This window comes from Naegleria fowleri, assembly GCF_008403515.1.
Source record: "Naegleria fowleri strain ATCC 30894 chromosome Unknown tig60, whole genome shotgun sequence".
Taxonomy (NCBI): domain Eukaryota; phylum Heterolobosea; class Eutetramitea; order Acrasida; family Naegleriidae; genus Naegleria; species Naegleria fowleri.
This window is the reverse complement of record NW_025407992.1, coordinates 417,703-433,902: the sequence shown is the minus strand read 5'-3', so window position 1 is coordinate 433,902 and position 16,200 is coordinate 417,703. Positions and strand designations below refer to the sequence as shown.

General features: G+C 36.6%; 5 protein-coding genes across 5 annotated transcripts; 3 read left to right on the top strand and 2 right to left on the bottom strand.

The window, feature by feature from the left end:
- Window positions 1–659: 659 nt before the first annotated feature.
- On the top strand, window positions 660–6,008 carry FDP41_008291 (uncharacterized protein; the record flags this gene model as incomplete). The annotated part of the gene is made up of 1 exon (XM_044712129.1): window positions 660–6,008. One exon carries the CDS (start codon window positions 660–662, stop codon window positions 6,006–6,008), a length of 5,349 nt encoding a protein of 1,782 aa, XP_044558300.1.
- Window positions 6,009–6,158: 150 nt separating this feature from the next.
- On the bottom strand, window positions 6,159–10,051 carry FDP41_008290 (uncharacterized protein; the record flags this gene model as incomplete). The annotated part of the gene is made up of 6 exons (XM_044712128.1): window positions 6,159–6,940; window positions 7,106–7,672; window positions 7,743–8,370; window positions 8,505–9,060; window positions 9,131–9,275; window positions 9,427–10,051. The coding sequence occupies 6 exons, from the start codon at window positions 10,049–10,051 to the stop codon at window positions 6,159–6,161; spliced, it is 3,303 nt and encodes a 1,100-aa protein (XP_044558299.1).
- A 418-nt stretch (window positions 10,052–10,469) lies between these two features.
- Window positions 10,470–11,732, top strand: FDP41_008289 (uncharacterized protein; the record flags this gene model as incomplete). Its single annotated transcript, XM_044712126.1, has 1 exon — window positions 10,470–11,732. The coding sequence occupies one exon, from the start codon at window positions 10,470–10,472 to the stop codon at window positions 11,730–11,732; it is 1,263 nt and encodes a 420-aa protein (XP_044558298.1).
- A 407-nt stretch (window positions 11,733–12,139) lies between these two features.
- Window positions 12,140–14,330, top strand: FDP41_008288 (uncharacterized protein; the record flags this gene model as incomplete). Its single annotated transcript, XM_044712125.1, has 2 exons — window positions 12,140–13,634; window positions 13,753–14,330. The coding sequence occupies 2 exons, from the start codon at window positions 12,140–12,142 to the stop codon at window positions 14,328–14,330; spliced, it is 2,073 nt and encodes a 690-aa protein (XP_044558297.1).
- Window positions 14,331–14,435: 105 nt separating this feature from the next.
- FDP41_008287 (uncharacterized protein) lies at window positions 14,436–16,187 on the bottom strand (the record flags this gene model as incomplete). Its single annotated transcript, XM_044712124.1, has 1 exon — window positions 14,436–16,187. One exon carries the CDS (start codon window positions 16,185–16,187, stop codon window positions 14,436–14,438), a length of 1,752 nt encoding a protein of 583 aa, XP_044558296.1.
- Window positions 16,188–16,200: the final 13 nt, after the last annotated feature.

Below are 16,200 nucleotides of genomic sequence, written 5' to 3'. Positions count from 1 at the left end.
AGAATTGACTCTTTGTGAAGAAGAGCAAGTGATTCCATTACTGAGAGTCTTCAAATAGATTCTGAAGATGGTAAAATCACATGTTTATTATTACGACATCTTCATTCGAATAAACATCAAGATCATGGTGACAAGTTTTCAAATATTTGGATGTAAGCAAAATTTATACAGTGACTTTCATGTTGTTGCTCCTTCATGTGATGACAAAATCTCAAGAAATGACTTTTTAAACTCTCAAAAAATGATTTTTTAATCAATTCTGGAGAGATGCGACATGTTTTGATTGGATCTTGAAAACGGACCAACCACAACCTTCGAGCAAGTTGGTCGTAATTCACGCCCTTTGAACCAACTTGGAAATGTCCAACAACATGGAAACAACATGTCAATACCCACAAAAAAATTCCATCCATTACCATCCAGAAGGAGGAGAAGAACACACTGCGACAAGATCAACAACAACAACAACAACATTTGGAGTGTCCATGTACATGTATCCTTCCTCTCTTTCTCTTTAAAAAAACAAATCTAAATCATCCTAGATTTCTCTGACCCAAAAGATGAATTCTTCACCTCTCAAATGTGTTGTGTTCACAAGCTCTTCATGGACGCATCATGTTTCATTACTTTTGTTGGTTCTTTTCATCCTGTGCTTCATGATGACGACAAGTGGCATCACATGGATCTTTTTTTCCTCAGTCTTGGCAGCACCTCCAAAACCTCTTTACAACATCTCCACTCTCGTTGGAAGCTCTTCCTCTCCTGTGGCCAATCCATTTGGAGATTCCACTCAACTTGACTCGTATTTTTCATGTCTGACATTTCCAAAAAGTTTATCTTTGAATTTGAACGCCACTCGATTGTACGTGACTGCCACCTACGATCACTTGATTCGAAAAATTTCTCGACATCCTTCAAATGTCAATGTGAATATTATTTCCACTATTGCAGGAACTGGAGAGGAAGGTTTCGATCCGGATGGAACGGTTGCTACATTGGCAAGGTTGAGACGACCTGTTCATGCTATTGAGAATCCTGTGAATTCCGATGTGTTTATTTCCGATTCGGGAAATCATTGTGTGAGAATGGTGAATTCTCAGAGTAGTTTGATTTCAACCGTGGCTGGAACGTGTGGAGTGGAAGGTTATGGTGGTGATGGTGGAATGGCTCTTAATGCCTTGTTTAATAATAGCATGTATTTGGTAATTACTCAAAATGGAAAAACATTATTCATTTCTGATACTTTTAATGGAAGAGTGAGAAGAGTCGATTTATCAACAGGAATGATCACAACCATCGCAGGAAACGATACAGGCAAAACCATTAATTGCACCTTAGCTTTTGATTGTCGTCTCGATCAACCACAAGGTTTGGCACTCTCCAAAGACGAGTCGATTTTATATGTTGCAGAAAGTGCAGCCAACAAAATCCGAATGATTTCATTGAATTCAAATCCAATGACCATCTCGACATTAACGTTCTCTGGAGGAGGGTTGAATTTTCCAACACAAATTGCACTCAATGGTTCTGAACTGTACATTTTGGATCATAATGCAAAGGAAGTGAAAAAGTTGAGTTCACCTGGGTTTGTAAATCTCCAAACAGTTTATGGAAGTGCCTATTTTGAACAACCTGGTGGTCTTGCTGTCAATTCCAAATTAGGAAGTGTCTATGTTTCTGACGTGTCGTCCAATCTTGTAAAGGCATTTTCAATTTTGCCTGGAATTGAACCATCGATCATTGCTGGTAAATGTCAAAGAACAGCTTTTATCGGAGAAAATGTCAATGGAAGTGAAATCGTTTTAAAAACACCTTCCGCCCTTGCTTTCATTTCCAACGAAATGTACATTGCTGACACGAATCATTACATCATTCGAAAATTACAAAACAATGGAAAAGTCATCACAGTGGCTGGAAATACCATTCCAGGAGTATTTAATACCAGTGAAATTGTTCCAACAATGATGACGAGCAATTCGGCTCATCCTCTCGATGCAATTTCGTCCATGGCTCCAAGTGTGAATGAAAGTACTGGACAAGTTCATGCACTCTACTTGTCAGATCGATCTCAATCGGTAATCATGAAATGGAACTTGAAAGATGGATCACTGATAGGAGTGGCAGGATCGAAAGATAATTCTCTGTCTTATGATGGAGATGGAGGTTTGGCCATTCATGCAAGAGTGAATCCGAAAAGTCTTTTGGTCGTCCATTCGAATTTTTCAAATACTTCTCCCAATTCTTCATTTGATTCTAATAATAGAGATGGTATTTACAAGAATGTCATTGGAGAAGTCTATTTTGTGGATTCTTATGTAAATATTATTCGAAAAATTCTGACAAATGGAACCATTGTGAGAGTGGCTGGAGTGCCACGATTGAATGTGACATCAAATTCTGGAGATGGTGGATTGGCATTGAATGCTTTCATGTCTCCACAAGCCATAGCGTTTGATTTGGAAGGAAATTTACTTGTGGCCAGTTTGGGAGTGATTCGAAAGATTTTTATTCAAAATGGAACGATTGTGAGAGTGGCAGGAAATGAAACGATTGGTTTTGGAGGAGATGAGGGATCGGCACTGAATGCACAATTTTCTTCTCAAATTTCTTCTCTCTACATGTCACCTGTTGATGATTTATACATTTCCGATTATGGAAATGCAAGAATTCGAAAAATTTCTGCAAAAACAGGAATTGTGACCACAGTAGCAGGAAATGGACAACGTTCCTTTTCACCCATTGGAGAATACGAACCTTCAAATGCTTTAACCCAATCAGTGTCTCCATTCTCGATCATTGGCGACCCAACAGATCCAAATTCTCTTTATTTGGTTGAACAAGATTTTGAAAGAATTCGAAAGATGACACAATTTTGTAAAGATGGATGGACTGGACCGAATTGTTCCATTTTGAAATTGAAGAAAATGAATGCTTGGTTTGAAACCAGCATGTCCTTTACTGGTTCAACGGTATCTGTTAGATTTGCCATTGATGATGAAGATTTTAAATATTACTACGATTCAGGAAGTGTCACTTTTTCTGTTTTACTTTATAAGGAAACGTTAACAACAAACCGAATGATTGAAATGGTTTCTTCCAATCTCACAAAGAATGAGCCATTGAAGTGGAAATTTGTTTCGAATGGTAATTATTCAGCTGAATTTTCAGTCAAGTTCGAAGGAGCTTTTTTAGGAAGTGTTCAAACTCGAAACAAATTGCAAATTGTGAATTTTGAAGATTTAATGTCAGAAAGTACGCTTCGAACCATTCCTCTAAAAGAAGTTGCAGCTCTTGCTTTAAATCCAGAAACCTATTCGAACGCATCCAACATGGTGAATACTCTCTCTGTTCTCACACAAGCTTTGACAAGTAGATCAGTAAGAAATGTGTCAGACCTGTCAGAGACATCCATCATTGTCACTGCTTTGGACGTCATCTCCTCAACCAGAGAAGATTATTTATCGACCTCGGTGATCAGAAGAATTTCATCATTTTTGACCAATGTTTCGAGTGAATTGGTTGCCAGTTCATCCTTATTCATGGACATGAAAGATTTGTCCACAATGGAAATGACCGCTCAAAACATTCTTTCAGTCTTTTCAAATTGTTTTTCATTTCGAAATTTCACACCTTCTCTCATGGAAACCAATGTCTTGTTTGAACATTTGATGATTGTGGGTTCTTCAACAAGTCTTTCTGAACATTTAATTCAGTGGACAAGTGCGTCGTTTCAAATTCATGTGAAACGAAATTTAAATGCGACCATTTTTGGAAATGAAAGAGAGGAAGAATTACAAATTCCAAATCAAGGTGGAATAATTTCAACTCCTTTCGAATTAAGAAATTGGAATTCCAACAATGTGTCTGTAGCTGTCATGACGTTTGGAAATTTAGAAAAAGTGAAACGTGTCTATTCATGGGATCGAGATTCAACGACACATTGGATTCAATTTTCGAATCAAACCAATGAGCTACAACAACAATTGTTGACTTTACTCTCAAATGCAACTTCCATGTTAAATGTTATTCAACGTGTGAATTTGAATTTCCCTTTCGAACTCAAATACATCCAAAATAGGGCATTTCTTCCTGTTCGTGATTTGAAAAATCCATTAATAATCGAAATTGCAATTCCAGTGGAAGCCCAGGATGTAATGACACAAATTATTAATTCTACAAATTTTAGAATTGTTTGTAGATATTGGAATGAAACATCTTTCACATGGGAAACGAACGGATGTGTCACGAAAGTACTGAACACAAGAACTGTCACCTGTCAATGTAATCACACCACAACTTTTTCTGCATTTGTAGAACTCGATGACACTTCATTTCTCTATGAAAGGGATATGTCATTAATGATTGCCCAAATTATTGTCGGTTCTCTATTGATGATCCTTATTTCATTCATCCTTCTACTTTCCATCATGACATGCAAAAAGAATCCAATGAAAAGTCGATGGATTCTTCCATTCTTTTCATTGAGTTCTTTGATTATAGAATTACTATTTTCCTATATTGTCGCAAATGCCATTTTCATATCTGGGTATTTCACAAAGGACTCGGAAACATTACTTGTCAATAATGTTGTCAAAGAAGTTTCGACCATGATCTCGACCACTTTTTTTGCATTGGCATTTCTCAATTATTTTCTTTTAGTGGTGAGATTTTTACTCTTTAGATACTTTTATGAAATTATGGAACTGATTTCAAAGATTTCCAATTTAGGTTCTCGGGATGCCATTTTAATGAATCGAAATGAATCTTCTTCTTCCATGATCATGGAAATGGATCCAAACGATGAGAATAATTCCCAACCATCCATGAAAAAGTTTAGAATCTTAAAGAGAATGACAAGTAAGGGAATGCAAATGGCTGTGAATCTCTTCTTAGCCATTCTGATTGTTGGATATTTTGTGATTTTTATTAGTTTAAATGAAACTGAAAATATCACAAGTACAGAGTATACAAAAATTATGGCAGGTTCACTGTTGGGATTTGTCCTTTTTGTTTCTCTACTTGTTTTGGTGGTGTTTGTTGTGGATGTCATTTTTGAGAAGTATTTCACACAAATTACCGATGAAACGAATTTAATGCTTTCTAAAAGTGACACGAAACCAAATTTCAAAAAGCAACTCTCCATGGATTCTCTCTTGTTGGATATTAAGAATTATTTTAGTACCAATGATGCATTATCCTTTCGAGTGGAATTCATTTATTTCATGTTGGGAGTTGCGTGTTTTGTGATTTCGTATGGACTTGGATTATCAAGGATTATAGATCGAACGGTGAGAAATGTTCAATCAGAAGAGGGAGTGCAGTTGGCGTTTGATGTGTTGAATATTTTGTTCTTTGCGGCAGCATTTGGAGGTCATGCATCGGTTGTGACAGCTGTCAAATATTGGAAGTCAAGAAAAACGAACAGAAACGTCAATGGTGAGACAACTTCTGAATCTGGAGCCAATAATGGTGATGATGGTGTGAGCGAAGAATTGAAAGAAATTTTATCGAACTCCACCTTGTGCAAAATATTTGAACAATATGCAAAATTGGAATTCTCATTAGAAAATGTAATTTTCTGGAAAAAGTTGAATGGAATGAAAAAATTCATGAATCAAATGAACAACATGACGACAGGAAACGCTTCAGACTGTTCCTTGAAAACAAGCTCTTCATGGGAATTAATTGAAAAGGAATTTTCACAATGGAAATTCGATCATTTGGATGCCAACGCTTCGATGGAGCTCAACTTTCCTTCTCACATCCAACACAAATTCAATTCTGTCTTTTCTCGTTTACAAAAGAAGGAATATTCAGAGACAACTTCCTCTCTCCAAACACAAATTCAAGAATTGATCGAAGAAATGCATTCGAATATCATTTTGAATTTGAGTGATACCTTTTCAAGATTCATGTTCACAGAGAGTTATCAGAAAATCATGACCTCCATTGAGCTCAAAAAGGAAATGAATTCTTCTTTTGATGAACGTTCGGTAGGAAATTGCTAGTGATTATGCAGCAGTTTTTCTGGAAATTAGGCAAATAATTTAATTTGCCTGAGTGTGATGCACATAAATGTATTTGAGCTGCTACGCCTTATTAAAAATTAATAATAAATTAATGAACACAAGGTAGGTCTTCGCTAAGCAACGCCACAATTACATTAAATTAGAATAATTCGAGTAGGCCTTCCGTACTTCAATTTGTTTTTCTTTCAAATTTTGAACAAATTGTTGGAATAATTCGGGAGTAAGACTCTCCGCACCACCAGATGCCAATTCTTCTGAAGTGGCTCGTAATGACTCATAAATATCTCGTTGCGCATCATTAATTTGATCGTACGAGATTGGTTTGTTGGCTCTCATTCCCTGTTCGAAATCTTCGGCAACGATGGAAGCTCTGTCAATAATTTCAATTGGCACACCTGCTTTTTTCGCCACTTGAATTCCATAACTCTTCTCACAAACTCCCTTTTTGAAGTGGTATGTGAAAATGACATCCAAAATTCTGCCATTCTCATCTTTTTGGACCTCGCAGGTCATTTTATAGAAATCAATATTGGGATGATATCTCATTTCCTCCGTTAACTCAAAATAGTGAGTACTAAATAAACACAAACAACCAACAACGTCAGCAACATATTCGAGAATTGAACGAGCAAGTGCGTAGCCATCGTGCGTAGAGGTACCTCGTCCAAGTTCGTCCAAAATGACTAGAGAGCTTGGAGTTGCGTGACGAATGATATTGGATGTTTCATTCAGTTCAACCATAAATGTCGATTCACCGGCCATAATTCTATCGTTGGCACCAATTCTTGTGAATATTCTATCAACAAGAGTCAGCTCACAGCTCTCGGCAGGTACAAAACATCCAATTTGTGCCATTATCACAGCAATACATGCGGAACGAAGTATTGTTGATTTTCCTCCCATGTTAGGTCCTGATAAAAACAAATGTGTGATGAACCAAAATATCCAAAATGTTCAATTTTCATACGATCAGACATTAGGAGGGTTGAGATATTGTTGAAAGATATGTTTACAGAAATAATGAATTGATAAATTGTTGTCATGACTGAAAAAAATTACAACAAATGAAAACATACCTGTCACAACAATGGAACATGCGTCATCTCCGCCCAATATAATGTCGTTAGGAATAAAATCTGTGTCAGCAGCAGTTTTAACGGTTGGATGTTTCATTTGCATGACTTTAAGTACTGGTTTGTCGGTTTGTAAAATCACAGGTCTGCAAAATCCTCCTCCAATACTGACTGAGTGGAGAGACAGGATGCAGTCCAATTCCGCTAGACATTGGACGACTCGCTTCCAATATTGGTCAAATTCAGAAAATCGTCCAAGAATTGTTCTGAAAATGTTTCTTTGGATGTCACCCATTTTATCTTCCAAAACTTTGACTTTCTCGAGACTTGTTGTTAATAATGAATGCTTGTACTTGAAAAATTCTTTGAGCTTTCTGGGTTGTCTAACAAACTCTTCTGGAAGATCAGTGACTGTTCTTGGTATTACTATGAACCAGTCTTTACTTCCTGATTTTGAATCTAACTTGGACTTGGGATCATATTTTTTCTTAACATCTGCAAGGAATGTGTCCACCTCTTTATGAATACTCTCAATTTGTGCTTGCATTTCTTCGTATTCTTTTCCGTAACCTTGTGATGACAAATAATAGTTTGCGTCGATTAAAAAATTAAATATCGAATAAACAGCACAATCACTTACCAGCATTGGGCTTAATTTCACCAGTCAGGGCCAATTCTCTGTCAAATTCATTCTCAAATTCTGCCAATGCAGCATCAATTTCATCAATAGCTGTCAAATCCAGTGAGTGTTGTAAAATGTTGGATTTAAAGTTTTCAATCGAATCTTGTAATGATTGAATAATGTCGAGGCCTTTTCGTAAATTGTCCAGCGTTTCAAGATAGGTTTTTATCTTTTTCTTGGAGGCTCTATTATCAAAGAATACTTCCTTCTTCACTTTACGGGATTCTCTGTACAAAAAGGAGCACATTCGTTCCAAGTCTTTGATGCCGGCTAATTTTTCACGAACACCATCTGGGTCAGGAAAGCTGTCTTGGATGTCCTCAATGGCGTTATATCGATCATTAATGACATCGGCATTTCTCGAGGGCCGGGTGAGCCAATTTTCCAATAATCTTTTTCCCATGGCTGTCTTGGTATGGTCAAGGAAGCTCAACAAACTTCCTTCTCTGGTCCCTTTTGTTGAACTAATCTTGACGTCAAGGTTAAGTAGAGTTTGACCATCCAAAATGAGATGGTCTTTGTCGACTTTTCCGTCATAGCTGAAAAATTTGGCAGTGTTTGAAGAAAGAACATCATCTTTGTAAAGCTGACGTAGTTGAGGAATAACAAGATTAGAAAAGTTGTTTGTTGGTTCGATGGTAATCCAAGCAAAGGCCATACAATCATGATTATTTGTATGTGAAATTGCAATGCTTTTGAACTCAATCAATAAAAACTTACATATTTCAAATAGTAAACGCAAGCACCAAAACTGGAAATTACTAAATCATTATCCCAGAACTTCTCAATAATTGGATCCTTGACAAGAGAATCTGCATGTTGCTCCACAAAATATCTTGCAGCTTCAGCAGTTGGATACGAGTTATAGTCTTTGGGCACAATATCTGTTGATACTCTCTTTTCAATAACTACAGTTTTCTGGTTGGAAATAATTTTTTTTGTTGATGGGGAAAATTGTTGTCTCTCTAAGATAATCTCTGATGGGTTTATGGAATAGATAAGGGTGCTGATTTGAGTTCTGTGATTGTCGTCCTCCAAATATCCCAAGTAAAAAATGTCCATAGAAACATCCACAAATGTGACACCATATCTATGGTTCATCATGTCTTCCTTAATGCACAATAAATATTTAGAAGTACTGTCAGGAAAATAATCCAGATCAGTAATGGTGGAGAGTGTAGTAATTTCGCAAATTTCTCTCTTCACACAATCGGTAGATGTTCCTTTTGTTCCCTTTTTTTGTTTCTTTCTTTCCTTTTGTTCATTGGCTGTTTCACTGTTTTAACAAGTGATTATGTCACGTGTTAACAATTAATCGTGTTAGCACATTCTGCGTCATTACTTACACTTGTTCAACTCTCACGACAGTATAGCCCAAGTTAATCAACTTGGCTGCGTATGTTTTGAAAGATTGTTCTGGTATTCCAACCATTCTCATATTCACTCGTTCCGTCATTTTCCAATCGAACTCTTTTTTTCCAACATCAGCATCTGTTCAAAAATGCAAATATGAAATGTTGAAATTCAGAAATTATGAATGGCATTGTGCAGACATTTTCAATAAAAATGTGAAAAAATGCAGTAAAAATTTGAACAAAAAGTCGTCGAACAAATATTAATCTCAAAAAGATGCGTCACTAACCTTCTTCATAAAGCTCATAAAATTTCCCCTTCTTAAACATTACAACCTTATCCATATGGTTCTTTTTAATCTCCCAATATTGCTTTTCAAAGCTGCTCAACTTGGCAAAATCTGTTGATGAAATAAATAAAGTGGATTTATCGAAATCCGGATCGGAAGGTAATCTCTTTTGGGCATCCATTCGATTGACGAGAAATTCAAACCTCTCGTCATTCTTGTTCTTTGACTTTTTATCAACGGAAGAATATTTTGATGTAATGACACCTCCATTCATTTCATATTCATTATCATCATGATCATCATCGGAAACTGATTTTTTACTTCTCTTTTTCTTGCTCGCTGATCCTTTCTTTGTTTTCTTCGGACGTTCTTCCTCGTCTTCATCATATTCCTCTTCCTCATCCATTCCATCTTCTTCTTCCTCTTCCTCTCTATATTCAAATTCTTCATCATCATCACTTTCCAAATTTTTCTTCCGTTTAGAAGATTTGTCTCGTGAGGATGATGATTTTCCAACAGCCGATGGCAAGGAAGTACCATTACCACCACGTGTAGTTCTTGTTCCGTTTGAAGAAGAAGAGGCTTTCTTCTTGTTGGCATAATCGTAGAGTGATGTCTGCACCATGATGTGATTATTTTTTTTGAAGATTAATTTTTTCAAAATATTCGAGAGTTCCTCCAACTGCAGGAACTTTATATTTCTGGTGCCTGAAAGTAAAGACGACTGCATTGCATAAAGAAAAGGAAGATTTGTTGAGATAGACAAAGGAAATGAGCTGTCGTTGTTGATGTTGAATGTCAATTAAATTCAATTGAACGAATGAAAAAAAAAATCTTGACGATAATTGTGAAAAAGAATACAATCTCCAAATGTGGGCATTGAGAAACAAAATAGTTTTCGACTCCTTACAAATCAAAATAACCATTATCTCTTTCGTTATCACAAGACCTCATTTATAGTCCACAATTTCACGCCTTCCAATTAGAACGTCACCTCTGTCACTTGTCAACAACTTTCAACGGTTTCCTAAACAACAAAAAAAATGTCCCCACCACCCAGCTTTCACAAAATTCAATTCATTCCAGCTGCAACTGCTTCTAAACACCTCAAACCTTCCCTCCAACAACAAAATTCCTCACACAAACCTTCCCTCCAACAACAAACTCATTTCGAATGTGGAAGATTTTTACCCTCTCGTTTTCACTCACACTTGGCACAATTTCAATTGAGTGAACAAGATTTTCTGCATTGCATCGGAGGAGCCAATCGAATGCTTTTCGAATTTCAACGTTCGATGAATCGTTTGGATGAGGCCTATCCTGAAAATTCAAAAAATGGAAAATTGTGGTTGGTGTTGGCCTTCGTGTCGTCACTTCCTTCGTGTGGTCTCTCCTTGCTTCTCTATCGTTTATGGCCAAAATTGAAGAAAAGAAAACGTCTTCAAAAGATCCAAGAACTCCGAATGCTTTGTAAACAAAAACTCGAACAATGGATTGAGGAAGAAAATGAAACTTTGGCCGAAAAGGAAATTCGTCTCGAATTGGTATTTGGACCAGTTCAGTATCCAATATTAAACAATGAAGAGGAAGAGGAGGAGGAAGAGCAGCAAGAACCTTCATCGGTGATGCCCAGAACACATTCTCAATCCTCAGGAAATGCATGGGATGGAATTGCCGATGCAGATACCACAAGCAATGATGGAGATGCAGCAGATTTTCACAATTCCTATGAAGATCCATTCACCACGGTGCATGGAAAGCATATGGATCATAGTTTGGAAGATCAAGATGAAAAGTTGAAAAATCAGCAAGATGATTACAATGATGGAAGTTATATTTTGAAGAGAAATACAAAGAATGAATTGACAAAGAGTCAATTATTGAAAGGATTTATCAAATCACCTCGAAAACATCATCATTTGTCGTCACAAGATACCACCAAATCGAATACGACTTCAACAGCCCCGGAGATTGGTACTAACATTTCTGTCACATCTTCGAATGGCGTGTCATCACATTCAAAACTTCCAAATATTGAAATATTTGAAGAAAATCAAGTGCCACATATTCGATTCATTTCAAACAATCGAAAGAGTGTTTATTTAATGGATTATTATCGAACGGCTCAGAGAGATTCTTCGACCCTTAATTCTCCAACTTTGCTATTTAAGAGAAACTTTTCGGATGTTGAAGAATTGTCGGGAAGTTTGAGCGGAGATGGAAACAATTTATTTCCATCGGAATTGAAGGGAGTGCAATTTGAGTATACCAATTTCCATCCATTGAATCCATATCGAAAAATTTAATGGATCTTCCAATAGGTCGCAATCAATAATTTCTATATATGAATGGATTGAATTTCCTATTTTGAAATTATTAGAATATTTAAAATATATACAAGAACAACAACAATACTATATCTGCTACTAAGTGAGAAGCAATTGATCGAGTGGGAAACATGTTTGATTTCCTACAACATTTTTTTTTGACCTAATTTACTAATTGATTGTCGATGTTTGTACATATTGAGAGAGTAATAAATACACCACATCTATGAATCATCATCTAAATTCAATGTATGGCCAATTTTGTTCCCATCATCATCTTGTTCCATCCAAATTCTTTATTTTTTTCTTTACATTCAACAGCCGCAAGAATTATTTTCCATTTTCGGATTTTTCTGTGATCATAGATTCGTTTTTCACACAAAAAAATGTCCCCAAGTGTCCTCCCTTTGCTTTCGAAAGGAGATGATTGCCATCATCGTGAGGAAGAGAGAAGGCTTGCTCAACTGATTTCTCATCTTTTTCCATTAAATGCCACTTGTCATTCCGATTCGACCTCTAGCGATGAGATTCTCTCTCTTCATTCCTGTTCGAGTCATCATCAATATCCGTATGGATCTCTAAAACCTTCCTCTTCTTCATCTGATCAACAACATTGTCTTTCATGTTATTCCATTTCTTCCGATCAAATGATTCGACATACACTCACAGATTATGAAACCGACATTCATCGCAAAATTCGGAATGATATTTACGAATTAGTGAGAAAGAATCCAAAAGTATTTGAAAGGAGATATGGCTTGAGTAAGGAAGAAGAACGACAATTGTCACACGATCGTTTGGAGTTTGTGATTCAACAATTGAAACCTTTCGAAATGGAACATTTTAAAACAGATCCGAAAAGATTTTTCATAGTGTTGGAAACGTTGAGTATGATTGATTTTGGAAGTAGTGGAAGATGCATGATTCATTTTGGATTATTTGGTGCTTCAGTCTTGTTTTTTGGAACAGAAAAACATAAACCATTCTTGGATCGAATGGTGAAAGATTTTGGAAGAAATTTCTTTGGAATGTTTTGCATGAGCGAGTTGAATCACGCTTCGAATGTTCAAGCGATTGAAACTCGTGCCATTTACGATTCTTCGACAAAGACTTTCAACATTGTGACACCAAGCGACTCTGCTGTTAAAGTTTGGTCTGGAGGTGCTGCCGTGTTTGCCACATGGGCCGTTGTTTTTGCACAACTCATTGTAAATCATGAAAATAAGGGCGTTCACACCTTCTTGGTTCCAATTCGCTCTGAAAAAGATCATTCAATTTTACCTGGTATAAGAATTCGAGATTTAGGATCTAAAATTGGACTCAACTCGTTGGATAATGGACGCGTCTGGTTTAATGTCACCATTCCTAAAGATTATTTATTGGATCGTTTTGGAACCATTACTGAAGATGGAACTTACAAGACCTCCATTCCTGATCCTGGATTAAGATTCTTGAGTCATGTCTCTGCACTCTTGATTGGAAGAATCATGACAGCAAGTTCGAGCCTTTTAGCTTTGAAATTGGCATTGGAAATTACTTTGAAACATGCTATTCATAGAAAGCAATTTGGTCCAACACTCGATCAGGAAGTACCCATTATTTCCTATCTCAGCTTTCAACGTCGATTTTATCCATATATGGCATTTGCTTATGTGATGCATTTTGCTGTCCAGGATTTGAAATTGAGATATGAAAAACCTTCAAAAGGTGTTGAAAATAAGATGCTTCACACATTGGCAGATTGTTTGAAAGTTAAATGTAGTGAAACAGCATTCCATGGATGTCAGGAATGTAGAAAGGGAGCTGGTGCTCAAGGTTTTTTGTCTGTCAACAGAATTGGTGAAATGAGAACCATTGCAGATGCTTCTCTAACCTATGAAGGTGAGTTCTACAAGTTATGAATGGACATGTGGTGTTAACAACAGTGTGAATTGATGACACACAACAATTTTTGTGTTCACACATAATAATTCATTTCATTGAACACATATACATTTAGGTGACAACACCATTCTCTATCAAACTGCTGCTAGAAATTTAATGAAGAGAGCATCCACAGTTCCAAAATTGAAGCCATTAACAAACTTGTGGGACTTGCAACAATTACAGCAACTCTTTGAATTCAGAGATGCAACACTTGAACATGAATATTTGAAAAAGATAGCATGTCTGTCCAAGTCAATTAGAAATGCCTTCAATGTTAGCGTTCGTTCTCAGGATATTGCTCTCAAACTTTGCAATGCCTACGTGGAGAATCATGCGATCAAAGTATTCATGAGAGAAGCATTGGAATCACTTCCAGAAGAACACAAAAATCTTGGACAAGTTTTAGAACGACTTGCGCTGTTGCTTGTCGTTACTTGGATTCAACAAGATGGATTTTTCTTGCAACATGGATTAATTTCTGGTGAGCAGTATGGTAAATTGGATGAAATGATTAATTCAATTTGTGAATCGTTGACACCTCTCATTCCAATGCTGATCAAGAGTTTTAACTTTCCAGAGGATATCCTTACCAATGTGCCAATGGGTCCAAAACTTGTAGAAATGATGGCCTACGATAAGATCTATGAGTAATTATGAGGCATCTACAAATTTTGATAAATGCTTGTTGAAAATGAATGTGTGAAACCAAACATTGTTATCATGCTCTATATTTCATGATCTTGTATTAGTCTTTTCCTACATGACGACACAACTCTTTTTCTTTTTTGATCGATTCTCCAAAAATTGTGTAAATCCATCATTGATCACTGATTTAAAATCGAGAGTAATTTTAGCACTACATTCAATATATCCACATGCTTGTACTTTTGAAGCAAATTTTCTTGCCTCCAAATATGAAACAGATTCATTTTCGTTATTCGACAGTGATATCGAGTCACGAGGAGAAGGTGTGTCATAATCTCCTTCCATAAAGAGTTCTCGTGGAGTTTTTTGAATAAATTCAGTTTCAAATTGTTCTGCGGACACGGAATGCCTGAAATGGTTTGTCCAATCTTTGATTGGCAGCGAACGAGATCGAGTGGAATAACCTCTAGAGCGATTTGGTGACTGTTGTTTGTCTTTAGAGGGTGAAAAATCAATTTCAATCTCATTCGTATCAATCACAATATCTATAGAACTACCATTAGATCCATTCGTTGTTGTTGTTGAATTAAGAATCGCAACTTGTTGACTATTCCTATTTACAGGAGAGGAGGGAGGTGACTGTGTGAAAAGACTTTCTTTCGATTTTCCTAATGCATTCAAAATGCTGAGTCCAATGTTTTTCTTTTTCACAAAAGAGGATGGACTTGTTGAGCCGATGGATGATAAATTTCCTCGACTGCCATTCATCATGGAACTCATCGAGTTGGATGCACCAATGACACCACCACTGCTACTTGTGATATCCAATCGATGATGTGGTCTTTCTGTTAATGGTCGATCATAATAACTCGAAGAAAATGAATAATCAGAACCCATGCTACCACTCAATTCATCCAATTCTCTCATTGACAAATTAGAATCACTCTTAGCTGTTTTGGGAGGTGTTGAAGTCGTTGATACAGGAGAAGAATTTAGAGATGTTCGATGAATAATTGATTTCCGAAAACTTCTTCTTTTTTGATCCGTCTGTTGTGACGGAAAAATTCGTCTCAAATCTGTCTTACATCCTACCACTAGAAATGAAACATCAGGACAATGTTTTGTAATCTCAGGAATCCATTTCTTTTTGATGCTTCTCAATGTCTCAGGTCGTGACACATCGAAACATAAGAAAAATAAATCTACATTACAATACGATAAAGGTCTCATCTCTGCATAACTATCTAAACTACTCAATTCCCATAAAACTAAATGAAAATCTGTTTGATTACTATTAATACTTGTTGAAAAGGATTCAATGACAGTTGGTGTATAGTTTCGTTCAAATGCATTGGAAATGTATCGATTGATCAGTGACGTTTTTCCAGTTTGTGCATCTCCTAGTACCACAATTTTGTAATGAATCTTGTTGTAAGCTCCCACAATTGGTGCATTTGTTGCAGAATTATTTTCCAATAGTTGTGGTTCTTCTAAATGAGCTTCCAAATACAAACTGGACAAGGATTCCGTTCGGTGATGCGTTCTAAATTTCGATGAAGATGCCGAGGATGAAGTATTTCTTGTGTGATGATTGTTTGGTGGTTGTTGTTGCTGAGACGGTGTCTCTGAATGATTATTATTATTATTGTTATTTTTTGATGATGACGGTACTGACTGGGTGACATCTGAAGTGAGAGAAATGACAGATGGAGATTTTCTTCCGACGGTTGAATGAAGAGGATGATGATGAGTGGAGAAGGATTGAGCACTAGAGGATGATAGAGGAATAGATGAGACAGTTGTTGTTGGGAGAGGAGGAGAGGAAGTTGAAGTGGAGGGCGGCAGTTTACTGGTGGTAGACATTTTTTTCGAATTG